The following is a 26,836-nucleotide window of genomic DNA, read 5'->3' on the forward strand; positions in this document are numbered from 1 at the left end:
ATCACAATGGTGTGATCACTGACCTAGAGCCAGACACCTTGGAATGTGAAGTCAACTGGGCCTTAGAAAGCATCACAATGAACAAAGCCAGTGGAGGTGATGGAATTCCAGTTGAGCTATTTCAAATCCTGAAAGCTGATGCTGTGAAAGTGCTGCACTCAATATGCCAGCAAATTTGGAAAACTCAGCAGTGGCCACAGGACTGGAAAACGGCAGTTTTCATTCCAATCCCAAAGAAAGGCAATGCCAAACAATGCTAAAACTACTGAATAATTGCACTCATCTCACACGCTAGTAAACTAATGCTCAAAATTCTCCAAGCCAGGCTTCAGCAATACGTGAACTGTGAACTTCCAGATGTTCAAGCTGGTTTTAGAAAAGGCAGAGGAACCAGAGATCAAATTGCCAACATCTGCTGGATCATCGAAAAAGCAAGAGAGTTCCAGAAAAACATCTATTTCTGCTTTATTGACTACGTCAAAGCCTTTGACTGTGTGGATCACAATCAACTGTGGAAAATTCTGAAAGAGATGGGAATACCAGACCACCTGACCTGCCTCTTGAGAAACCTGTATGCAGGTCAGGAAGCAACAGTTAGAACTGGACATGGAACAACAGACTGGTTCCAAATAGGAAAAGGAGTACGTCAAGGCTGTATACTGTCACCCTGCTTATTTAACTTATACGCAGAGTACACTATGAGGAACATTGGGCTAGAAGAAGCACAAGCTGGAATCAAGATTGCCGGGAGAAATATCAATAACCTCAGATATACAGATGACACCACCCTTATGGCAGAAAGTGAAGAGGAACTCAAAAGCCTCTTGATGAAAGTGAAAGAGGAGAGTGAAAAAGTTGGTTTAAAGCTCAACATTCAGAAAACTAAGATGGTGGCATCTGGTCCCATCACTTCATGGGAAATAGATGGGGAAACAGTGGAAACAGTGTCAGACTTTATTGTTGGGGGCTCCCAAATCACTGCAGATGGTGATTGCAGCCATGAAATTAAAAGACGCTTACTCCTTGGAAGGAAAGTTATGACCAACCTAGATAGTATATTAAAAATCAAATACGTTACTTTGCCAACCAAGGTCCGTCTAGTCAAGGCTATGGTTTTTCCCGTGGTCATATATGGATGTGAGAGTTGGACTATGAAGAAAGCTGATTGCCGAAGAATTGATGCTTTTGAACTGTGGTGCTGGAGAAGACTCTTGAGAGTCCCTTGGACCGCAAGGAGATCCAACCAGTCCATTCTAAAGGAGATCAGTCCAGGGTGTTCATTGGAAGGACTGATGTTAAAGCTGAAACTCCAATACTTTGGCCACCTCATGCGACGAGCTGACTCACTAGAAAAGACTCTGATGCTGTGAGGGATTAGGGGCAGGAGGAGAAGGGGACGACAGAGGATGAGATGGCTGGATGACATCACCGACTCGATGGACGTGAGTTTGAGTGAACTCCTGGACAGGGAGGCCTGGCGTGCTGCAATTCATGGGGTCTCAAAGAGTCGGACACGACTGAGCAACTGAACTGAACCAAACTTAACCATATGGGGACATAGCAAGAAGGCACCAGCAATGAACTACAAAGAGAGTCCTCACCAGGATGTAACCATGCTGGTCCCCTTGAATTTGGACTCCAGGTGCCAGAACTGTAAGAAGTAAATTAATCTCTGTGGTAGTTTGTTAGAGCTGCTCAACAGACTAAGATATCAAACTCACCTCAAACAAGCGCAAGTCAGCAGGAACCCTGTCCCCAACTGAAAGGCAAACTGTATCACCTGGAACTAAGTCTCGTGCAAGTGTATGCTCCAATTTTCCTTCACGCACACTGTAAATAAAACAGAGATAGCCACAGCTGAAGAAAGCAAGCAAGACCACTTACTTTAAGAAATTCCTTCCAGTGGGCTTGCCTGGGAAAGATATATTGCTTTATCACACATTCACATACAAAAGGTATCTGCTGAATAAATCCATTTCTCAATAATCTCAATAAAATTAGAAGTAACAAAAATTTTAATAGTACAACATGGTATAATGAATAGAGAATGAATTTTTAATGTCAGATTAATGGTTTCTAACTTATGTTCAGACAAATCTTGGGCCACAAGGTATATTGTACTAGTCACATTTAATTTCTACTTTTAAGAGTAGAAATCCATTATCAGAAACAAGGATCATACCAATGGCATTCTGGTGGCATAAGTTTACTTAGTTCTTCAAGAGATTTTTCTGAACGATATTCCTATTTAAAATAAAAAGAATATTAGGAAAAAATATTTATAAAGAAACGCAATAAGCACATTCTTAAGAACATATGCTATGTTAGACTTAAACATTTACCTAATTTCTCCAAATTTTTATCTTTTTATTTACTTATACTCCCATGCAAAAATGCTTGTCCTTTATTAAATGATGCTAAATTATAGTGACCAAACAATCTTTTATAATCAAATATTCTCAATTCTATATTTCAATATTCAGAGTACAAACCTAAGGTCAAGTTACTGATAAGAAAGTGAAGAAAACTAATATTAGTGTAACTAAAGAGTATATAATTTTCAGTCATTAAAAGTTAAAAATTACTGAGCCTCATAATTAAGATAATTTTACTTTCAGTGTTTAATGACCAAGGAAGTCAGACAATTAAATGCAAATAACACTGGCACTGAAGATTCACACCCATGGCAACTGCAAAGGTTTGTGAAGTAAGTCTGTGTGGGAGAAACATGAATTAAACAAGCAGTGAGACATGGCTGCCCTACCCCAAGAGACATGTTTCCCACGACTCTGAATCACCCAAAGGGGAAATTCTCAGGAGCCCTAACTCTGTGAGGCTCAGTGTTCCTCCATCCATATGATCATAGCTGAGAGTCAGAGACATCCTTCAACACACTATACTACTTAGTCCAACTTCCAAGGACTGTCTCACTTCACGCAACATCACTGCTCTTTTTGTCTCATTCTGCACTAAGTACACCAACCTTTTGATCGAAGGTTAAAAAGGGAGAAGAAGGAGTAGGGAGAGTAATAGAAGTGAAAGTTGAGGTGGGGGTAGTTCTGAAATGACTGCAGTGCTAGCACTAATCAAACTGCACATCCATTACAAACATTTTCAAATAGAATATGCAAAGCTATACAAGAATAACTTAGAAATAAATCTGTCTTTACTACTAAGGCAAGAGGAAAAAATGTGAGAGTAAGGTAAATCTGTAAATATAAAAATCACAAGACACCCAGTGCAATATACAGCATAAGGAACATTATAATTTTGTATGGGGACAGATGGTTACTAGACTTATCATGGTGATCACTTCATAAGGCATACAAATATCAAATCACTATGTAGAGCACCTGAAACTAACAATATTGTATGTTAACTATACCTCAATTAAAAAAAAATTACAGACACCCCTCCCCTAACTATACCAAGGATATTAACGAGTTTAGAGGTTTTCCCAAAATTCTGTAACAGGCTAGAAAATAATCACCAGTCCTAGATCCTAGTCATGTAAGACATAAAAGCTGCCCAACCTTTACCTCCCTCTTTAAACTTCTTAGCCTTTACTCCCTACAACTACAAAGATACCTCTGTATCAAAATGATCCTTCAACATACCACCAAAAACTTGACAGCCATCTCAAACGAACACCTAAAAGTTAAATTTTAAATTTACTGTAAAGGTAGCATCAATATCTAATTATACGGAACAATTAGCTATTTTTATGGCTGCAAGGAGGTGTAATAGGGATGGGAAATGGAGATTAGAAAGGATAGTGGGGTCAGATATAAACATTAAAAGACTATAAAAAGCACTCTTTTAAAATACAGGTAAAAACACAAATATAAATAATACTAAAAAATGAAGACTTTCTGAAAGATCTCTGACAGTTTTCTGACAATGCATTAATGTAAGTCCAACAGAGAGTAAATAAGACCCTTGTACAGAGGATTTTTAATTGTCATTTGTAGAATATTTTGTTCTGTCATAAGCACATTTGGGGAAAAGGCTCACATCTGTATAAAAAAATCAGAACTATCAATCTGAAACTGGGCTTTTCATAAATGTTTCAATTTGTTCTTGAGTTTCCCTTCAAACGGACCTATCATAAAGATATTTGGCAGATGGTTTCAGCCATTAAGATTTAAGGTGTGTAACACCATTTTTGGTAAAAGTCCATACAATGTTAAAATCATCATTTTGTGGAACTTTTTTTGAGGGTAGGAGTTATTTACCAAGCTACTAAGGTCTTCAATGTTGTTGTTGTTTAGTCACTAAGTCATGTCCAACTCTTCTGCAATCCCATGGACTGTAGCCTGCCAGGATCCTCCATGGGATTTCTCAGGCAAGACTACTGGAGTGGGTTGTCATTTCCTTCTCCAGGGGATCTTCCCGACCCAGAGATCAAACCCTGCATCTCCTGCATTGGCAGGCACATTCTCTACCAGTGAGTCACCAGGTAAGTCCATAAGGTCTTCCATACAAAATGATAATTCTGTAAGAATTCTTATGAAGCAAGCCACTCCACACATCTGTAGCACTACTGGTGATGCAAAAGCGTTCCAGTTACTGGTCCAATGGGTCGGTCATTCCATGCAAATGACCATCAATGAGACTCAGCCTGGAATGACCTCTGCTAAACCAGCCTCAACCTGCCTTAAGGTAATTTTTACGTTAAAACATAAAAGAGCATTTCCTAGATACAGGATCCCTGATGGTGTACTAATGCAACTCACAAAGTTGTTGCAGATAATCTGATTCCAACCGGCTTTTTTATACTGGGTGGCTATAAAACAAATTACTAAATTAGAGATTATCACAGGACACCTGGAAGATGACAGGAAACATCCAAGGAATATATCACAGATGTGAAAATAACCACAGCCACTTAAAATATGCTCTTTCGATTATAAACATAAACTTCAAATGACATATTACAGTTTTCCTTAAACTAGAATAATTCTTCTAGTCTTATTAACGATGCTTCAAATTTTTAACCATCAATGACACCTGCCAACATTGTTCTAAAACCTGCAGAAGTTATCAGATATTTAAAGAAACATAAAACTAAGCCCATGTTTTTTATTTATGTCTACACTAGTCAACAGAAATTCAGACATTATCTCTACATTATTCACATTAATTTTTTTAACCAGGGTTCCTTTTCATATATTTTCTTTACTGTCTCAGTGCCTGAGCTGAATGGGGGAGTTCAATCCAGATCAGAACATCCCTTCCATGGATGAACGAGGAGTCTGAACCCTGACCCAATTTTTTAACTGGAAAAAATTTAAAAGTCTATTGCTGGATTTTATTTCTATCTCTGTACTTTTTGTTTCCATCTGCTTCAGTTAACTTTAAATAGAAACACCATCAAATAGCAAGCTAGATTTTCTTCATGCCACTGCCTAAATCAAAGCAGTCATGTTGGTTCCACAAACTTCCTTGAAGAGTTATTGTTTCTGAAATTATTTCAAAAACAAAGAGCAAATTATTCTGACCAACATACCCATCCCCCAATAATTACATATTTTAACATAAACCAACTTGATTTTTTTAAGCAATTAACTAAAATACCATTTTATGTTATAAAAATAGACTTACCTGAACGAAGGCGACTGTAACAACGATAAGTATTGCCTAAACAAAACAAAGAAACAACTTTTTTAAATCAGACACTGCAACTTCTGAAATAATTATTAAATTGTATTTTATTTTTCTGACTCTATCTGCAGCCCCAAGACACCAGACACTAAGCACAGGACAGCCAGGGAATGAATCACAATTCTGCCTTGAGGCCTAGAGGTGGAAAAACTCACAGCTGACAGAAGTCTTCCTCCCCAGGATGGTTTCTTAAACTCTTTGATCTCAGGATCCCTTTACAAACTGAGGACCAGCTTTTGTTTATGTGACTAATAGCTACTGATATTTACCATATTAAATATTTCTTTAATTACTGGGTTTTAACTTCTACTTTCATCTAAAAAACAGAAGCCCATTATGTTAACACATACAATATTTTTCATGAAAAACTCTTTTGCAACCCCACAGACTGTAGCCAATCAGGCTCCTCTGTCCCATGGAACTTCCCAGCAAGAATACTGGAGTGGGTTACCATTTCCTTCTCCAGAGGATCTTCCCGACTCAGGGATCAAACTCATGTCTCCTGAACTGGCAGGCGGATTCCTTACCACTGAGCTACCAGGGAAGCCCTATGAAAAATATATCCCTCCCCAAAATTGTGAGAAAAGTGGCAGTGTTTTCAATTTTTCTATCTTTGGTGTCCGCTTTAATACTGGGTTGGCCAAAAAATTCATTTGGGTTTTTCATTCTCCTATCTGCTTCTGCATTTAATTTATTGACATATGTTAATTTGGCTGAAGTATATGAAAAAAATTCAACCTCATACAGATACTGTTGGAAAGGGAGGAGTTTATTTTAAAAGGCTTTTCAAATAATTGTGGTTTTTATTCTTAGCTACTACACCAAAATTAGACAACTGCTAGTAACTTTAAAAGTAATTTGCAATGTAGAATCTAAAACTAGATCAGTGAACTTTTCATAGTCTGTTATATTAAAATCAGTCTCCTTACTATTGTGAATGAATATTTTGTATCATCATGCACAGGTCATTTAGAAAAGATTGATTACACTGGGTTATTCAAATCTTCCAAGTGTTGACACACTTTATAATTGTTAAAAAAAATCACATTCACTGAAATCACTACTGATCTCATTAGAATAAGGTCTTAAAATAGGGGAGCTATCTAGCATAAAATTTTTGCAAAGTTCTAGTTACTACTGAAAGCTTGAATTTTACCATTGGTAACAAATTCTGTCAGTCGTTTCTCTTGCAGTGAAAGGTTATTTCACTCACTTTCAAAAAAGAAATATGCCAATTATTCAAGTCTTAATAACCACAGTTTGTATATCAGTCATTCTTTGGAGTAAAAGGCTAGTTCACTTCGGCACACAACCTTTCCTTGGGATAATCACCATACCTCAATGAATACTTCCTATTTCATCACACAGAACAGTAAAAAGGTATATACTTAAGGGTCAAAATTTAGTAAAATTAATTTTTACTGTTTTAACAAAAACATTACTAAGAGAAACACTGAAAGAAAACAGTAAGTAGGAGACAGTTTATTAGATAGGTGCCGCTATCTTGACTGAGACCAAAGCTCTAACGGTTTTACCCATATCACTTTTGCTCCATTAATGCAAATGTCTACGAAAGCAGTTTTGGCCTCACATGCTCCCTAAAGGAATCTCACAGACTCCCAGGAGTACACAAGCAAAAGCTGGAGACTTCGAAGCTCTGTGTTCATTTCTCCTGTGCAGTTAGGCATAACACACTTGTGTTAATCAATGCTTAGACTTTACTATAAATTTTTATACTACAATGACACAGAGGGGCAAGGGAAAAAAGATGAAAACTAGAATAACCTAGCTGGAGAGAACAAAATCTTACATAGTAAATATACAGTACACTGTTAAATATTTTTAATTTCAAAAATGTCAGGCTTCAGTTCACCATTAGTCAAACATATTCTCAACTGGAAAGTAAAAGAAATTAAATATTTAACTGGAAAATTATTATAAAATGTTTCACATCTGTGAAATTATCAGGTTGTTAAATAATTCCCAAGGGTGCCAATCACAGACCCTTGAACATTACTTGAGATCACTGCAACTAAAACCAGAATCTAAAAAAAAAAAAAAAAACCTGAAGAAAACAATAAGGCAGCCCTCAATTCATTTTCTAAAATAAAAGCCAATCCTAATTTACACAATTAACTAACAATTTAAAAATACATATATTTTCCTTACCACAGTGATACTGACAGCATCATCAAACTGATGCATTAAAACACTGATGACTGCAGAAGCCAGAAGCAGCATAATAAGGGGATTTTTAAACTGAAAGTGAAAACAAACAGCAATTCAACAGTTTTGCATGAATGATAGTTGTATACCATCACAACAAAAGCCTTAAAAGAAGAAAACAACTATCAGGCATTATTATGTAAAACTAAGAATTGACCAATTCTTAGAATACACGTGTATTTTTAGTACATATTAATTTAACCATTAAGCTGTTCTAAATTTCTACTGGGTCTAGAATAAATGGAAAATTACTTTTAAGCTAAAGATTTATATTAAGCACTGGTTAGAATACCTAAATTATGAACTTCAAACACTCTCATCATTCCTGTATTTTAAGTAAATGGGCATAGATTACAATTCTGTAGTTGACCCACCCACCACAGGAACAACCAGATCCCACCAACCAGTGCAACCAAGAGCATAGAGTAAGATCCTCACCACAGAAGAAGCTGAATATTTTCCCAACACTGGTTTCCCTGACATTTAGCTAGCAGAGACAACAGGATCTAAAGAAATAAAACCCACAGCACCAACTCAGTCAAGAAGCTCTTAAAACAAACAAGCATCAGAACAACCCCAAATCCTTCCAGTTGGATATCCCAGCTAAACGTCAGAGCTTCGTTGCTGGAGTGCCTTCCTCTGATGAAACACTGCCAATAGCTGTCAAAGCTGCAAGATCACTTTGCGAAGAATCCATCACAGAGGACAGCCTCAGCCTCTGGATATCATTAACTCTGAAATTAGACACCACCTCCTCCTCCTTCCTTTGTGGTTCTATTCCCTGGCACAGTGTCCACAACTCTGCTTCACATCAGAATCTTGTGAAGGACTTCCAACAAATGTCCACATACACACCAGAGCAATCAAATCACAATCTCTGGGCACAGGACCCAGGCTTTAGCATTTTTAAAGCATTCCCCCAAGTGACTCTAATGCAGAGGACTGAAAATCACTGCTCTAACAAAATAAAACTACAACTGCAGTGTGGTTCAGGGTGGACAAACCACACACAAAAACTGAGTCAGAATACCTGTGTTTGAATCCAATTCCTTAATTTTTTAAGCCCCAGAGGTGCTTCATCTACTAAAATATACCTTGTATTAAAAACTGTGTAAGGATTAACCAAGAATGTATATTAAAGCACTGTGTATACTATAAAACCCGCCAACATTAGCTGTTGTTATCACACTCTGAAAGCAAGGTCCATGATCATTTTATTTGCCCCTAAAAAAGCTGTGCCGTGATGGCAGGCTCTAGACAAATGTCTGTAGAACAACAAAGATGCTGTTCTCTGTAGAGGAGTGAAGAGTCGCTCAGTGCTTTATGATTAACAACTGATATTTAATGCTAATTATTGCTTAGCAATAATTAATAGCATTAATAATTAATGCTAATTATTACTTAACTATATTACAGGCACTATTTCATTTCATTCTCACAGCAATACCATGATGCAAGTACTCCGGCTTTGAAACAGGATCAAGAAAGTAAAACATTAAATCATACTCCCCAGTGATAAGTCAAATCACTGTAATTTATAAATCTAAAATAAACTTCCTGAAGTCCTGGATGATGTGGAAATATGGTAAAGGTGAGAATACAAAAATACATATAAAAAATATTCCATTAAAAACAAGATGGACACAAAGTTCGTCCCTAAAAATTCAGTTTTCCTACTTTAGACAAATTCATTTAACAACATGGTAAATTTTGGTTCATTAACAGGCAAGGCCCCTTAGAAAAGTTAAACATAGATCTTTTTAAAAAAAGAATCTAAAGATTAGAAGGCATTACAAAGTTTCTTTACTAAAAAGAACCTGTGTGACAAACTAACTCTACTAGCTAAAAACTGGCCACAGGAAGTTTGTAAATTTTCACTAACATGCTTGTTATCAAGATAAGAAAAATCCTACAGCAAATCTTTCTGAAAAGATTAAGATATTAATAAAATATAATAGGTTGGTGCAAAAGTAGCTGCGGTTTTGCACTGTTTAACTTTGCCATTTGATACTGGAATACATTCTTAAATAAACGTGGTCATGTCAGACATCATTTTAATGCACATTCCCCACTTTCTTTTTTTGCTCATGACTTATTACTTGCCGTTTGTTTAGACTAGGGAAATGATGTTAGACAAAAAGCAAACGCGAGCAATTTTCTTGAGTTCAAAATGTAAAGCAGCGGAGACAGCTCACAACATCAATGATGCATTTGACCCAAGAACTGCTAATGAATGTACAGTGCAGTGGGGGATCAAGAAGTTTTGCAAAGGAGACAAGAGCCTTGAAGGTGACGAGCACACAGATTGGTCATCAGAAGTTAACAGCGACCAATTGAGAGGATCAGTGAAGGAGGTGATCCTACACAAGAAACTGCCAAAGAACTCAACACTGACCATTCTATGGTCATTCAGCATTTGAAGCAAATTGGAAAGGTGAAAAAACTCCATAAGTGGGTGCCTCATGAGCTGACGGCAAATCAAAAAATCATCATTTTGAAGTGTCGTCTTCTCTTTTTTATGCAATGAAAACAAACCATTTCTTGATCCGACTGTGATGTGTAACAAAAAGCAGATTTTATATGACAACTGGCAACAATCAGCTCAGTGGATGGACCAAGAAGAAACCACCAGGGAAGCCACAAGAAACTCCAAAGCACTTCCCAAAGCCAAACTCTGACCAAAAAAAGGTCAAGGTCACTGTTTGTTGGTCTGCTAAAGGTATGATTCACTACAGCTTTCTGAATCCTGGAGAAACCATTACATCTGAGAAGTATGCTCAGCAAATCCATGAGCCACACCAAAAACTGCTACAACTAAAGCCAGCATCTGTCAAAAGAAAGGGCCCAATTTTTCTGCACAACAACACCCAACCTCACAGTGCACAACCAACACTTCAAAAGTTGAACAAAGTAGGCTACAAAATTTTGCCTCATCCACCATATTCACCCGACCACTCATCAACTGACAACAACTTCTTCAAGCATCTCAACAAGCTTTTGAAGGACAAATGCTTCCACAATCAGCAGAAAGGATAAAATGCTTTCCAAGAGTTTGTCAAATCCCAAAGTATAGATTTTTATGTTACAAGATTAAACAAACTTATTTCTCATTGAAAAAAATGTGTTGATTGCAATAGTTCCTATTTTGAGTAACAAAGATGTGTTTGAGCCTACTTATAATGATTTGATATTCACCGTCTGAAACCGCAATTACTTTTTCACCAACCTAATAATTAAAAATAGCTAGTTTCTATTGATAGCTACTATCTCCTAAGATTATTATCTCCATTTTCTAGTTAAGACTCAGCAGATAATAAGGGACACACAAACTATTAATAGTAATAAAGAAAGGTGGAATTTGTAACCAGGCAGGCTGGATTCAAATGACCTTTTGTTAATTTTCTAAACTAGTCATATCACTTTAAAAAATACTAGCATTTCTATAATAAAAAAAAATATATAAGACACTTCCAAAGGAAACTACTACTATCACCTCCATGTGATACAAGCCCTTAAAGATTTACACACTAAAAATTATAGAAATTCCAACCTAATAGTAAACTCTAACAAATGAAATAAATTATGTAAAAAAAAATTTTTTAATATTATTTCCTTTCTCCATAAATAACTTCACAAAAGTAAAAAATTACATTAACAAAAATACATGTAAACTGCACAGCATGAGAAAATAAAAATATACCTGAGAAATATATTTCTTCCATAGTGGCTCATCTTCACTGATATCAAACTCATTCCAGCCATGGAAGGCTCTCCTATGACTTACTTCACATTTGTTTAAACCATTCTGAAGATCAGCCTATGAGATTTTATATATAAAAGTTACTGAAAATATTAGCAGAAAACACAAAAAAGTACTTACGTATGGTCATATTTATAGAAACTTCTGTGACAGTCAAAATTAATCTATGGGGACAAAGCATATCAGTGATTGCCTGGGGCCAGAAGCAATGGAAGGATTAGCTACAAAAAAACACGTGGAATCTATTTAGAGTGATGAAAATTTTCTACATCTTCATTGTGATGATGGCTGTATTTGCCAAAATGCAAATTGTATATTTAATGAGTACGTTGTATTCTATATAAGTTATACCTCAATAAAAAATATTAATGTAAGCAACTAGATTAATAAAAAAATTTGATTTTTATGTGGAAAGAGGAATAACACAAAGCAGTGACAATGTAGAGAAAGCAAATTGTAAGTACATTTTAACTAGTTTTCTTGGTTCCCACTGTTGTCTTACTGTCTTCTAAAATTAGTTTCTCCAAAAGATTATGCATCCTTCTTGTTCTCTGAGCCTATCAAAACTGAGGTTGGTATTAAATTTTGTTCTTAGACTGAACATTTATTCCAAGCAGAAAATCTGTGGTTCCTAAATTACTGAAAATAATGAAGTTAAGTGCTACAAACACCACCTGCATTCTTCAGTCACTACCTCTCATGACTTGTTATTTGAAACTATCATTAAAGAATGAAATTACTTGCATCTCTGAAGTAGTTTCTCTGACCAAAAGCTTTATAACAGAGGTTAATAACAGAGTCTTGTGATACCTAAATATATTTAGAGTAAGTGGCTTTAAAACAGAGTATAAATACAACCCGCCCAAAAAAAAACTCAAAAAAAAGGGGGGGGGTATGCAATGCTTTTAATGCCATCATTAAAATATGTGAATTCTGAAGAGAAAATTTTAAATATTCTTTTCCTCATGTTTCATTAGACTGTGCTTTTTAAAACTAGGAAGAGATTGAATTACATAAGCAAAATTTATTTGCAGTTCTGAACTTATACTTAGTTTTTACAGTTCAGTTCAGTCGCTCAGTCGTGTCCGACTCTCCGAGACCCCATGAATCACAGCATGCCAGGCCTCCCTGTCCATCACCAACTCCCGGAGTTCACTCAAACTCATGTCCACAGAGTCGGTGATGCCATCCAGCCATCTAATTCTCGGTCGTCCCCTTCTCCTCCCGCCCCCAACCCTTCCCAGCATCAGAGTCTTTTCCAGTGAGTCAACTCGTCACATGAGGTGGCCAAAGTATTGCAGTTTCAGCTTTAGCATCAGTAGAAAACATAAAAAAGGATAAAACTCCTAACTCCACTTATGTTAATAATTAAATTATTTCCCTAATCCCACTAATCCTCACACAGCACTAACAGTTTCCAGCAACATGAATGATCCAGAGCTGCACCGTCCTATCAGGCAACCACTAGCCACACACACCTGCAGAAGAGAAAATTTTCTCCAGAACAGAAAATTTTACTGGACAGCACTTAACTAAGTGGCTCATTCTACTATGCACTCCCTTCCTCCCCACCAAGAACTTACTTGGAGAATGCTTGCAACTTCACTGACTGGTAATTCACTTGCTTTTTTTGATGTCAGTACCGGAATCATTGTCTCATTTTCAGCATTAGGAATTTTTTGAAAACGTGCAACCTAGGAAACAAAACCAAAGGAAAAATATTTGCATATAATAAACAATTCTAATGCTGTCCAGGATAAATGAAAGTTCAAATGTTCCCAGAAACTTTTATCACAGTTAGAAAACAAATATTTTCAGACTAATAAAGAGTATCCAGTTCTATTAAGTTAATTTTATACTAACATGCTATTCTAAAAAGCACATTTCCGAAAATAAGCTACCAGTGAAAGCTAGAACACAAAATAATTTTCATACTACAAAAAAAGATGCTATTTCTACACCAAATTAATCAGTAAAAAGTAAAACAGATGTCCTGTCTAGCAGATTCCAATCGTTACACAGAGTCATAATCCTCTAAACTCATTATGTTTAACATGAGGTACAAGGAACAGCTAAGCTTGTTCCATTTTAACTACTACTGTTGATCAGCTCATTTCTGAACTATCCGGACACCAGGCTACTCTGCCAAAGCACCATCACAGAACATGAGACTTACAGATCGATTCCCAAATAGAGGAAATGGAAAGCAGGGAGATCAGACAAGCAAAGGACACACAGGTGGAGTGAAGGGATGAGCAGAATGAATCTTAGAGATGAGGGTAACCATGACACCTACATGATGTAGCTTCATAAACAAATATCTACAGACGGTGTTTTAACACAGTTCTAGAAATAAATCCCCAGACAAAGCTTTGACAAAGTATGTGAAAGAGAGACAAAAGCTACACACTGAAACTTCAGAGAGAAAACAATTAAGCTGCCTGCCCCACATCCACTGATTTAAACAATACTGAAAATGAAGCGATCATCTTAATACCAAGACACGAATCTTGAAGCTATCAGGTGAAATGTTTTCAATCTTGAATAATCAACAAACTTAGGCTAAAATATTTTCCTAAAAACAATTTTAAGACAACATAAAAGGTCAAAGAATAATAATTTGTTTCTATTATCATAAAGGGTCACTATAGAGGCCTCTATTCATTAAAAAAAAAAAAAAGTTGTACTCCAAAAAATAGTAAATAGCAATAGCAATGTAAATAACCAACTTTTGGAACAATCATATGCATGTTTTCTAATCCCACCTATTACAAAGGTAATAAATATTTAAGTATTTTAAAGAAAAAAGCAAAACAATTTTTCCTTTAATGATATCAGTGACCAAAAATTCTTAAGAAATTGAAAACAGATTACCTTTCTCAACATGGTTATTTTATCTTGTGAAATAATTAAGATGGATCAAATATGTTTCCATTGCCTGCAGTGACAACGAGACTAAGAAAATTTTTATTTCTAAGGTTCATATATATCAGTTTCTTCATATGTGAGGATAAATAGTACCTAAACTAAAGTCATGCTCAAAATTCTCCAAGCCAGGCTTCAGCAATATATGAACCGTGAACTCCCAGATGTTCAAGCAGGTTTTAGAAAAGGCAGAGGCACCAGAGATCAAATTGCCAACATCCGCTGGATCATGGAGAAAGCAATAGAGTTCCAGAAAAACATCTATTTCTGCTTCATTGACTATGCCAAACCCTTTGACTGTGTGGATCACAATCCACTGTGGAACATTCTGAAAGAGATGGGAATACCAGACCACCTGACCTGCCTCTTGGGAAACCTGTATGCAGGTCAGGAAGCAACAGTCAGAACTAGACATGGAACAACAGACTGGTTCCAAATAGGAAAAGGAGTACTTCAAGGTTGTACATTGTCACATTGTCATAATTATTTAAATTATATGCAGAGTACATCATGAGGAACGCTGGGCTGGAAGAAGCACAAGCTGGAATCAAGATTGCTGGGAGAAATATCAATAACCTCAGATATGCAGATGACACCACCCTTATGGCAGAAAGTGAAGAGGAACTCAAAAGCCTCTTGATGAAAGTGAAAGAGGAGAGTGAAAAGGTTGGCTTGAAGCTCAACATTCAGAAAATCACTTCATGGGAAATAAATGGGGAAACAGTGGAAACAGTGTCAGACTTTATTTTTGGGGGCTCCAAAATCACTGCGGATGCTGATTGCATCCATGAAATTAAAAGACGCTTACTCCTTGGAAGGAAAGTTATGACCAACCTAGATAGCATATTAAAAAGCAGAGACATTACTTTGCCAACCAAGGTCCATCTAGTCAAGGCTATGGTTTTTCCAGTGGTCATATATGGATGTGAGAGTTGGACTGTGAAGAAAGCTGATCGCTGAAGAATTGATGCTTTTGAACTGTGGTGCTGGAGAAGACTCTTGAGAGTCCCGTGGACTGCAAGGAGATCCAACCAGTTCATTCTAGAGGAGATCAATCCTGGGTGTTCATTGGAAGGACTGATGCTAAAGTTGAAACTCCAATACTTTGGCCACCTCAGGTGACGAGTCGACTCACTGGAAAAGACTCTGATGCTGGGAGGGATTGGGGGCGGGAGGAGACGGGGACAACAGAGAATGAGATGGCTGGATGGCATCACCAGCTCGATGGACATGAGTTTGAGTGAACTCCGGGAGTTGGTGATGGACAGGGAGGCCTGGCGTGCTGTGATTCATGGGGTCGCGGAGAGTCGGACACGACTGAGCGACTGAACTGAACTGAACTGAAAGTTGTTTGAGGATTACATCCATTAATGGAGCATTCACCCAACTAGTAATAAGCACTGAAATAGCTGTTTTTCCCAAAACTAATATTTATATGTACATTCTCAATAATATAATGAGCTCAGTGAAGAAGCAAATTATTAAGGTTAACAAAGCTAGATTTGCAACAGTTCTTCTATTAAACATATCACTACTCATAAAAACACTTTTTAAAAAGTTATCCTTTGGCAGTTGATACATAAATAGGGTCTATGTTGGAATACACTACATAAAATCCCTCAGGAGCATTACATGGGCCCAAAAGAGGTCAAAAGAAAGAAGAGAGACTATTTCATTTCATAAAGGATAAGATAACTCTCTAAACATAAGAAAGGAAGAGGGCAACCCAAAACCAAAGGGTGACTTTACAGAAGACCAACACCAGGACTTAGAATGAAGAGTGCCCGATGCTAGGGATGGTGGCAGAGCTGGATGGCCATCCACGGTAAGAACCACTTTCCACAACATAGCGGGCACACAGCACAGAAAATTCTTGGTCAAAGGCAGTGATGCTAACTGTATTTATGCTCCCTAGACTCCATGTCAACTTAAAACTATGAAATCATTAAGTTTAAACCTGTTATCTTTTTAAGCAAATGTTACTGACATTGACCAACTTTGATGGGTTTTAGCTATATAGATCATAGGAATATTTTATCAAATCAAGATCCTCTATGACCCACGTCCTAGAGTAATGGAAATAAAAACAAAAGTAAACAAGTTGAACCTGAATAAATTCAAAAGCTTTTGCACAGCAAAGGAAACTATAAGCAAGGTGAAAAGACAACCCTCAGAATGGGAGAGAATAATAGCAAATGAAACAACTGACAAAGGATTAATTCCCAAAATATACAAGCAGCTCATACAACTCAATACCAGAAAAACAAACAGCCCAATCAAAACGTGGGAAAAAGAACTAAACAGACATTTCTTCAAAGAAGTCATACAGATGACTAACAAACACATGAAAACATATTCAACATTGCTCATTATTACAGAAATGCAAATCAAAACTACAATGAGGTATCACCTCACACCAGTCAGAATGGCGATCATCAAAAAGTCTACAAACAATAAATGCTGGAGAGGGTGTGGAGAAAAGGGAACGCTCTTGCACTGTTGGTGGGAATGTAAATTGATACAGTCACTATGGAAGACGGTATGGAGATTCCCTAAAAAACTAGGAATAAAACCACCATATGACCCAGCAATCCCACTCCTAGGCATGTACCCTGAGGAAATCAAAACTGAAAAAGACACATGTATCCCACTGTTCACTGCAGCACTATTTACAATAGCTGGAACATGGAAGCAACCTAGATGTCCATCAACAGATGAATGGATAAAGAAGTTGTGGTACATACACACAATGGAATATTACTCAGCCATAAAAAGGAATGCCTTTGAGTCAGTTCTGATGGGGTGGATGAACCTAGAACCTATTGTACAGAGTGAAGTGAGTCAGAAAGAGAAAGATAAGTATCGTACCCTAACGCATAAAAATGGAATCTAGAAAAACAGTACTGAGGAGTTTATTTGTGGGGCAGCAGTGCAGAGACAGACATGGAGAACAGACTTACAGAAATGGGGAGATGGGAGGAGAGGGTGAGATGTAAGGAAAGCATAACATGGAAACTTACATTGTATATGTAAAATAGGCAGCGGATGGGAATTTGCTGTATGGCTCAGGAACTCAAACAGGGGCTCTGTGTCAACCTAGAGGGTTGGGATGGGGAGGGAGATGGGAGGGAGGTTCAAAAGGGAGGGGACATAGGTATACCTATGGTTGATTCATGTTGAGGTCTGACAGAAAATAACAAAATTCTGTAAAGCAATTATTCTTCAATTAAAAAAAAGAATATTTTAATTTGTTCATTGCTCTTTCAACAAACACCTGCATTTATTGAGAATCTGACTCTGCGCTCAGCCCTTAGAACTTAACAAAGAGCAAAATGAGGAGGAGGACAGCTGGAGGGAAGACAGACACTAACAAGAATAGCACAAAGGAAGAGAAACTGAAATAGTCACTAAGGCAGAGCCAAAGCCGGAATGACACACAGCCATGGATGTGTCTGCAGGTGAAAGTGAAGGCTGATGCTGTAGAAAAACAATACCGCATAGGAACATGGAATGTTAGGTCCATCAGTCAAGGTAAATCAGAAGCGGTCAAACAGGAGATAGAAAACGTGAACATCAACATTTTAGAATCACTGAACTAAACTGGATGGGAAAGGGTGAATTTAACTCAGATAACCATTATGGCAAGCCACTCCAGTACTATTGCCTAGAAAATCCCATGGATGGAGGAGCCTGGTAGGCTGCAGTCCGTGGGGTCGCTAAGGGTCGGACACGACTGAGCGACTTCACTTTCACTTTTCACTTTCCACTTTCACACGTTGGAGAAGGAAATGGCAACCCACTCCAGTGTTCTTGCCTGGAGAATCCCAGGGACGGGGGAGCCTGGTGGGCTTCCATCTATGGGGTCACACAGAGTCGGACACGACTGAAGTGACTTAGCAGCAGCAGCAGCAGCAGCAACCATTATATCTACTACTGTGGGAAAGAATCTCTTAGAAGAAATGGAGTAGCCCTCATAGTCAACAAAAGAGTCTGAAATGCAGTACTTGGGAGCAATCTCAAAAATGACAGAATGATCTCTGTTAGTTTCCAAGGTAAAACATTCACTATCACAGTAATCCAAGTCTATGCCCAAACACTAACATCAAAGAAGCTTATATTGAATGGTTCTATGAAGATTTACAAGACCTTCCAGAACTAACATCACAAAATAGATATCCTTTTCATCATAGGGGACTGGAATGCAAAAGAAGGAAGTCAGGAGATACCTGGAGTAACAGGCAAGTTTGGCCTCGGAGTACAAAATGAACAGGCAAAGATTAACAGAGTTTTGCCAAGAAAGCACACTGATCATAGCAAACATCCTCTTCCAATGACGTGAGGCAACTCATGGACAACACCAGATGGTTAACACTGAAATCAGATTGATCATATTCTTTGGAGACAAAGATGGAGAAGCTCTAAACAGTCAGCAAAAACAAGACTGAGAGCTGACTGTGGCTCAGATCATGACTTACGGCAAAATTCAGACTTGGATTTGAAGAAAGTAGGGAAAACCACTAGGTCATTCAGGTATGACCTAAATCAAACCCCCGAAGAGGTGGCAAGAATACACAGAAGAACTGTACAAAAAAGATCTTCATGACGAAGATAATCACGATGGCGTGATCACTCACCTGGAGCCAGACATCTTGGAATGTGAAGTCAAGTGGGCCTTAGAGAGCATCACTACGAACAAAGCTAGTGGAGGTGATGGAATTCCAATTGAGCTATTTCAAATCCTGAAAGATGATGCTGTGAAAGTGCTGCACTCAATATGCCAGCAAATTTGGAAAACTCAGCAGTGGCCACAGGACTGGAAAAGGTCAGTCTTCATTCCAATCCCAAAGAAAGGCAATGCCAAAGAATGCTCCAACTACCACACAATTGCACTCATCTCACACGCTAGTAAAGTCATGCTCAAAATTCTCCAAGCCAGGCTTCAGCAATATGTGAACCGTGAACTCCCAGATGTTCAAGCAGGTTTTAGAAAAGGCAGAGGCACCAGAGATCAAATTGCCAACATCCGCTGGATTATGGAGAAAGCAAGAGAGTTCCAGAAAAGCATCTATTTCTGCTTCATTGACTATGCCAAAGCCTTTGACTGTGTGGATCACAATAAACTGTGGAACATTCTGAAAGAGATGGGAATCCCAGACCACCTGACCTGCCTCTTGAGAAACCTGTATGCAGGTCAGGAAGCAACAATTAGAACCATACATGGAACAACAGACTGGTTCCAAATAGGAAAAGGAGTACGTCAAAGTTGTATATTGTCACCCTGCTTATTTAACTTCTATGCAGAGTACATCATGAGGAACACTGGGCTGGAAGAAGCACAAGCTGGAATCAAGATTGCTGGGAGAAATATCAATAACCTCAGATATGCAGATGACACCACCCTTATGGCAGAAAGTGAAGAGGAACTCAAAAGCCTCTTGATGAAAGTGAACGAGGAGAGTGAAAAGTTTGGCTTGAAGCTCAACATTCAGAAAACGAAGATTATGGCATCTGGTCCCATCACTTCATGGGAAATAGATGGGAAAACAGTGGAAACCGTGTCAGACTTTATTTTTTTGGGCTCCAAAATCATTGCAGATGCTGATTGCAGCCATGAAATTAAAAGATGCTTACTCCTTGGAAGGAAAGTTATGACCAACCTTGATAGCATATTAAAAAGCAGAGACATTACTTTGCCAACCAAGGTCCATCTAGTCAAGGCTATGGTTTTTCCCGTGGTCATGTATGGATGTGAGAGTTGGACTGTGAAGAAAGCTGATTGCCGAAGAATTGATGCTTTTGAACTGTGGTGTTGGAGAAGACTCCTGAGAGTCCCGTGGACTGCAAGGAGATCCAACCAGTCCATTCTAAAGGAGATCAACCCTGGGTGTTCATTGGAAGGACTGATGCTAAAGCTGAAACTCCAATACTTCGGCCACCTCATGCGACGAGTTGACTCACTGGAAAAGAGTCTGATGCTGGGAGGGATTGGGAGCGGGAGGAGACGGGGACGGCAGAGAATGAGATGGCTGGATGGCATCACCGACTCGATGGTCATGAGTTTGAGTGAACTCCGGGAGTTGGTGATGGACAGGGAGGCCTGGCGTGCTGTGATTCATGGGGTCGCAAAGAGTCGGACACGACTGAGTGACTGAACTGAACTGATGATTATACAGGGAAAGTGACAAATAAAATCAAGGGATTATATCTGACAAAATGCCTGAAGAACTATGGACGGAGGTTCCAAACATTGTACAGGAAGCAGTGACCAAAACCATTCCCAAGAAAAAGAAATGCAAGAAGGCAAAAGTTGTCTGATGAGGCCTTACAAATAGTTGAGAAAAGAAGAGAAGCAAAGGGCAAAGGAGAACACAAAGGAGAAAGGGAAAGATACACCCATCTGAATGCAGAGTTCCAAAGAACACAAAGATAGGTAAGAAAGCCTTCTTAAGTGATCAATGCAAAGAAATAGAGGAAAACGATAGAATGGGAAAGACCAAAGATCTCGTCAAGAAAACTGGAGATACCAAGGGAACATTTCATGCAAAGATGGACACAAGAAAGGAGAGAAATGCGTACCTAACAAAAGTAGAAGAGATTAAGAAGAGGTATGATTACAAAGAAGAACTGTACAAAAAAGGTCTTAATGACCTGGAAAACCACACGCTGTGATCACTCACCTAGATCCAGACATCTTGGAGTGTGAACTGAAGTGGGCCTTAGGAAGTACTACTACAAACAAAGCTAGTGGAGGTGATGAAATTCCAGCTGAACTGTTTCAAGTCCTAAAAGATGATGCTATGAAACTGTTGTACTCAATATGCCAGCAAATTTGGAAAACTCAGCAGTGGCCACAACCCTGGAAAAGGTCAGTTTTCATTCCAATCCCAAAGAAGGGTAATGCCAAAGAATCTTCAGACGACTGTACAATTGTACTCGTTTCACGTGCTAGCAAGGATCAAAATCCTTCAAGCTAGGCTTCAACAGTACATGAACCATGAAATTTCAAATGTTCAAGCTGGATTTAGAAAAGGCAGAGGAACAAGAGAACAAATTGCCAACATGTGCTGAAGCACAGAAAAAGCAAAGGAATTCCTGAAAAACACCTACTTCTGCTTCACTGACTATGCCAAAGCCTTTGACACTGTGGATCACAACAAACTGTGGAAAATGTCTTCAAGAATGGAAATACCAGATCACCTTATTTGCCCCCCTGAGAAACCTGTATGCAAGGTCAAGAAGCAACAGTTAGAACTGGACATGGAACAATAGACTGGTTCCAAATCAGGAAAGGAGTACGTCAAGGCTGTATATTGTCACCCTGCTTATTTAACTTTTATGCAGAGTACATCATGAGAAATGCCAGGCTGGATAAATCACAAACTGAAATCAAAATTGCCAGGATAAGTATCAATAACCTCAGATATGCAGATGACACCACCCTTATGGCAGAAAGTGAAGAGGAACTAAAGAACCTCTTGATGAAGATGAAAGAACAGAGCGAAAAAGCAGGCTTAAAACTCAACATTCAAAAAACTAAGGTAATGGCAACTGGTCCTACCACTTCATGGCAAACAGATGTGGAAAAAATGGAAACAGTGACAGAGTTTACTTTCTTCAGCTCCAAAATCAAGGTAGACGGTGACTGTAGCCATAAAATTAAAAGATGCTTGCTCCTTGGAAGAAAAGCTATGACAAACCTAAACAGTGTATTAATAAAAAGCAGAGACATCACTTTGCCTACACAGGTCTGTATAGTTAAAGCTATGGTTTTTCCAGTAGTCATGTATGGATGTGAGAGTTGGACCTATAAGGACAGCTGAAGGCCACAGAATTGATGCTTTCAAAATGTGATGCTGGACAAGACTCTTGAGAGTCCCTTGGACAGCAAGGAGATCAAACCAGTCAATCCTAAAGGAAATCAACTCTGAATATTCACTGGAAGGACTGATGCTGAAGCTCCAATACTTTGGCCACCTGATGGGAAGAGCTTACTCACTGGAAAAGACCCTAAGGCCAGGCAAGACTGAAGGCAGCAGAGAGACGAATCAGAGGATAAGATGGCTGGTTGGCATCACAAACTCAATGGACTTAAGTCTGAACAAACTCCAGTGGACAGTAAAGGACAGGGAAGCCTGCAAATTGCAGTGCATGGGGTCACAAAGAGTCAGACACAAGAGAGTGACCAAAAAACAACAAGAAAGAAGGCTTCCCTGGTGGCTCACATGGTAATGAGTCTCCCTACAATGCAGGGAGTTCAACCCCTGGGTCAGGAAGATCCCCAGAGAAGGGAATGGCTACGCACTTCAGTATTCCTGCCTGGAGAAATCCACAGATGGAGTAGCCTGGCAGGCTATAGTCCATGGAGTCACAAAAAGTGAGACACGACTGAGTGATTAACACACGCACATGAAGGAGAAGTCCACAGCTAAGGGCACTTACAGTCAGAGACATAAGGAACTACAACCAAGGCAGGTAAGGTCTGATGAGGAAGTGATGCTTCTGGACCTGAAAGGCAAGAAGCTGCCTGAGGCCGGGGATGGTAAGAACGAAGGAACTAAGCACGTGAGGGAGGGGGAGCACTGTGAGAGTGAGGCACTGAAGAAGGCCAGCATTCATCCACTCAATCAATTCAGATCCTTGGCACATAATCAGTGCTTATTCTTCTTGGTACCAGCGACACAAAAGTGACTGAAGAGCTAAGAACTCTGGCCTCATGAAGCCACATACCAATAGGGAGCAAAGGACCGTGAATGATACGTTACACAATAAATGTTCTAGTGAACAAAAAAAGGATAAGCAGGGGAGTTGTTTCACTTTACATGAGGGGAGGTGGGACATGGCAGGGCAAGAAGAACGTTCCCGTAAGGTGATGTTTGAGCAGGAACCTGAAAGAAGCAAGGGAACCACCTACTGGACATCTAGGTAGAAATGTTCAGGAAGAAGGTATACATGCATCCAGGAGACGTCCAGGCTGAAACAAACATGTACTGTCACAAGAATACAAATGGTATTAAATCTGAGAATAAACATGCACATGAGCACAAAAAAAAGCATGAGGCTGATCCGAGGGAATCTTCCCAAAAGACAGAAATGAATTAAGAGGAGAACCAAAAGAGAAGTATTTAAAGGGGAGTGTAAAGGACTGGGCCAAATGTTACTGAAAAGATAAGAACTGAGAACGAACCACAGGACTTGGTGACAAGGAGACAGAGAGATGAGTTTCAATGCAGAGAATCATAGAGCCCAAAAATCAGACAGGAGTGGGTTCAGAGGAAATAGCAGAGAGAAATTAAGGACAGCAAGTGTAAATAATTCTTTCCCACTTTGATGCAAAAGAGGAGCAGGGAAATGGGATTATAGATGGAATGAAATGGAGGGTCAAGAGTTGTTTGTTTGTTTTTTAATTGGAAGAAATAACATCATGTTTGTATGTTGATTACAATGACAACTGATAACAAAGAAGAGAGATAGGACAGAGTTAGCTGATAAACTCACCTTCTGAACTACATGACAGGGGCTAGCCTTGGATAAGGGGGTAGACACAATTCATTCCGTTACAAGCAGGAAGACAGAGTAACACAGGTAACATGCAGGCACACTGGCAGCTATGGTGGACAGAATATATTAAAATACTCCTCTGAGAAGTATCTGGATCGAAGAAATCAAGACAACACATTGGGTTGGCCAAAAAGTTCCTTTGGTTTTAAAGTAAAAATAAAAGACACATTTTCACCAAGAACTTTACAGAACATGTATTTACCATTTTGTTCCACTACCCTCTGCCATTTTTCAGACAACTTCAGAATTCCATTTTCCCAAAATTTTTTATCTTTTCAGAAAATGGAACTGAAATTTTTTCCATTAAGAGAATTTTGTAAAGACTGAAATAAATAGAAATCTGATCTGAAGGTGCAACATCTGGTGAATACCATGGATGAATCAGAACGTCCCAGCCAAGATGTAACATTTCTCCCTGGTCATCAAAGAAACATGCTATTTTGCACTATCCTGATAGAAGATCATGCATTTCTGTTCACTAATTTCAGACATGTTTCATTCAGTGCTGTTGTCAGGTGGTCTAATTGGGAACAGTACTTGTTGGAATGAATCACTTGGTTTTCCAGGAGTTCATAACAGAGGACTCCCTTCCAATCCCATCACATACGACATCACCTTCTTTGGATGAAGACTGGCCTTTGGTGTGGTTGGTCGTGGTTCATTTCATTTGCCCCATGGTCTCTTCTGTTAACCATGATCATACAATATTCACTTTTCCTCACCCATCACAATTTATTGTAAAAATGAAACATTTTCATTACAGTAGAGAACTGCATGAGGAAATAGGAAGGCTTTTTCCGCTTGTGTGGAAACCAAACATGAAAGCAATTAACAAATTAACAAGCTGGACTTCCGGTTCAAGATGGCAGAGTAGAAGGACATGAGCTCATCCCCTCCTGCAAGAGCACGAGAAGTGCGACTAGATACTGAACAACTATCAACAGGTGGACACTGGAGCCCACCAAAAAAAGATACTCCATGTCCAAAGACAAAGAAGAAGCTGCAGCGAGACAGTGGGAGGAGTAAAATCACAATAAAATCAAATACCATACTTGCTGGAGAAGTGACCCAAACCCTAGAGAACAATAATATCAAAGAAGTTCTCATACTGTTATGAAGGTTCTGAACCCCATGTCAGGCTTCCAAGCCTGTGCATCTGACAAAGAGACTGGCAATTCCCAGGGAATCTGGCCTTGAGTGTCAGCAGGATTTGATTACAGGACTTCCCGGGGACTGGGGAAAAAGAGACTCCAGTCTTGGAAGGCACAAACAAAATTTTGCATGAACCAAGACCCAGAAAAAATGAGCAGTGACCCCACAGAAGACTGAGCCAAAACTAACTGCTAGTGTTGGACGGCCTGCTGTGGAGACGTGGGTCGGGAGGGGCTCACCACAGGGACAGGGGTCACTGCAAGGTCCCCCTTGGTGTAAAACCTCTTGGCAGTTCACCACTAAGCCTACCATAGAGACAACTCTACACATGGACATCACCATATGGTTAACACTGAAATCAGACTGATTATATTCTTTGCAGCCGAAGATGGAGAAGCTCTATACAGTCAGCAAAAACAAGACCAGGAGCTGACTGTGGCTCAGATCATGAACTCCTTATTGCCAAATTCAGACTTAAATTGAAGAAAGTAGGGAAAACCAATAGACCATTGAATTATGACCTAAATCAAATCCCCTACGATTATACAGTGGAAGCTACAAATAGATTCAAGGGATCAGATTTGACAAAGTACCTGAAGAACTATGGAAGGAGGTTCGTGATACTGTACAGGAGGAAGTGATCAAGACCATCCCCATGAAAAACAAATGCAAAATGGCAAAATGGTTGTCTGAGGAGGCCTTACAAATAGCTGAGAAAAGAAGAGAAGCTAAAGACAAAGGAGAAAAGGAAAGATACACCCGTCTGAAAGGAGAGTTCAAAAGACTTGCAAGGAGAGGTAAGAAAGCCTTCCTCAAGGATGAGTGCAAACAAACAGAGGAAAACAACAGAATGGGAAAAATCACAGATCTCTTCAAGAAAATTAGAGATACCAAGGAAATATTTCATGCAAACATAGGCACAATAAAGGAAAGAAACGTATGGACCTAACAGAAGCAGAGGATATTAAGAAAAGGTGGCAAGAATACACAGAAGAACTATACAAAAAAGATCTTAATGACCAGATAACCACAATGGTGAGATCACTCACCTACAGCCAGACATCCTGGAATATGAAGTCAAGTGGGCCTTAGGAAGCATCACTATTAACAAACCTAGTGGAGGTGATGGAATTCCAGCTGAGCTATTTCAAATCCTAAAGGATGATGCTGTGGAAGTGCTGCACTCAATATGCCAGCAAATTTGGAAAACTCAGCAGTGGCCACAAGAAAAGGTCAGTTTTCATTCCACTCCCAAAGAAGGGTAATGGCAAAGAATGTTCAAACTACCGCAAAATTGCACTCATTTCACATGCTAGCAAAGTAATGCTCACAATTCTCCAAGCGAGGTTTCAACACTATGTGAACCAAGAACTCCCAGATGTTCAAGAGGATTTAGAAAAGGCAGAGGAACCAAATCAAATTGCCAACATCCACTGGATCATAGAAAAAGCAAGAGTTCCAGAAAACCATCTACTTCTCCTTACTGACTAGGCCAAAGACTCTGACTGTGTCGATTACAACAAACTGTGGAAAATTCTTCAAGAGTTGGGA

The 26,836-nt window shown here is 38.9% G+C and overlaps 1 protein-coding gene across 6 annotated transcripts in view; it reads right to left on the bottom strand.

Annotated features, from left to right (window-relative positions):
* The window catches only part of ATP2C1 (ATPase secretory pathway Ca2+ transporting 1), a 156,846-nt gene that overhangs the window by 64,712 nt on the left and 65,298 nt on the right, over nt 1–26,836 (bottom strand). For 5 of the 6 annotated variants that reach the window (XM_055413781.2, XM_088840647.1, XM_088840654.1 and 2 more), the window contains 6 exons: nt 13,234–13,344; nt 11,591–11,707; nt 7,834–7,923; nt 5,605–5,640; nt 2,183–2,244; nt 1,722–1,830 (listed from right to left, as the gene is read on the bottom strand). In XM_055413781.2, the coding sequence (XP_055269756.1) occupies nt 1,722–1,830; nt 2,183–2,244; nt 5,605–5,640; nt 7,834–7,923; nt 11,591–11,707; nt 13,234–13,344 (525 nt within the window). Of the gene's footprint in view, nt 1–1,721; nt 1,831–2,182; nt 2,245–5,604; nt 5,641–7,833; nt 7,924–11,590; nt 11,708–13,233; nt 13,345–14,524; nt 14,589–26,836 lie in introns of all 6 variants that reach the window. The other variant, XM_088840641.1, reaches the window with a different exon arrangement.

This window comes from Moschus berezovskii, chromosome 1, assembly GCF_049115385.1.
Source record: "Moschus berezovskii isolate FMDL1 chromosome 1, NW_MosBer_1.0, whole genome shotgun sequence".
Taxonomy (NCBI): domain Eukaryota; kingdom Metazoa; phylum Chordata; class Mammalia; order Artiodactyla; family Moschidae; genus Moschus; species Moschus berezovskii.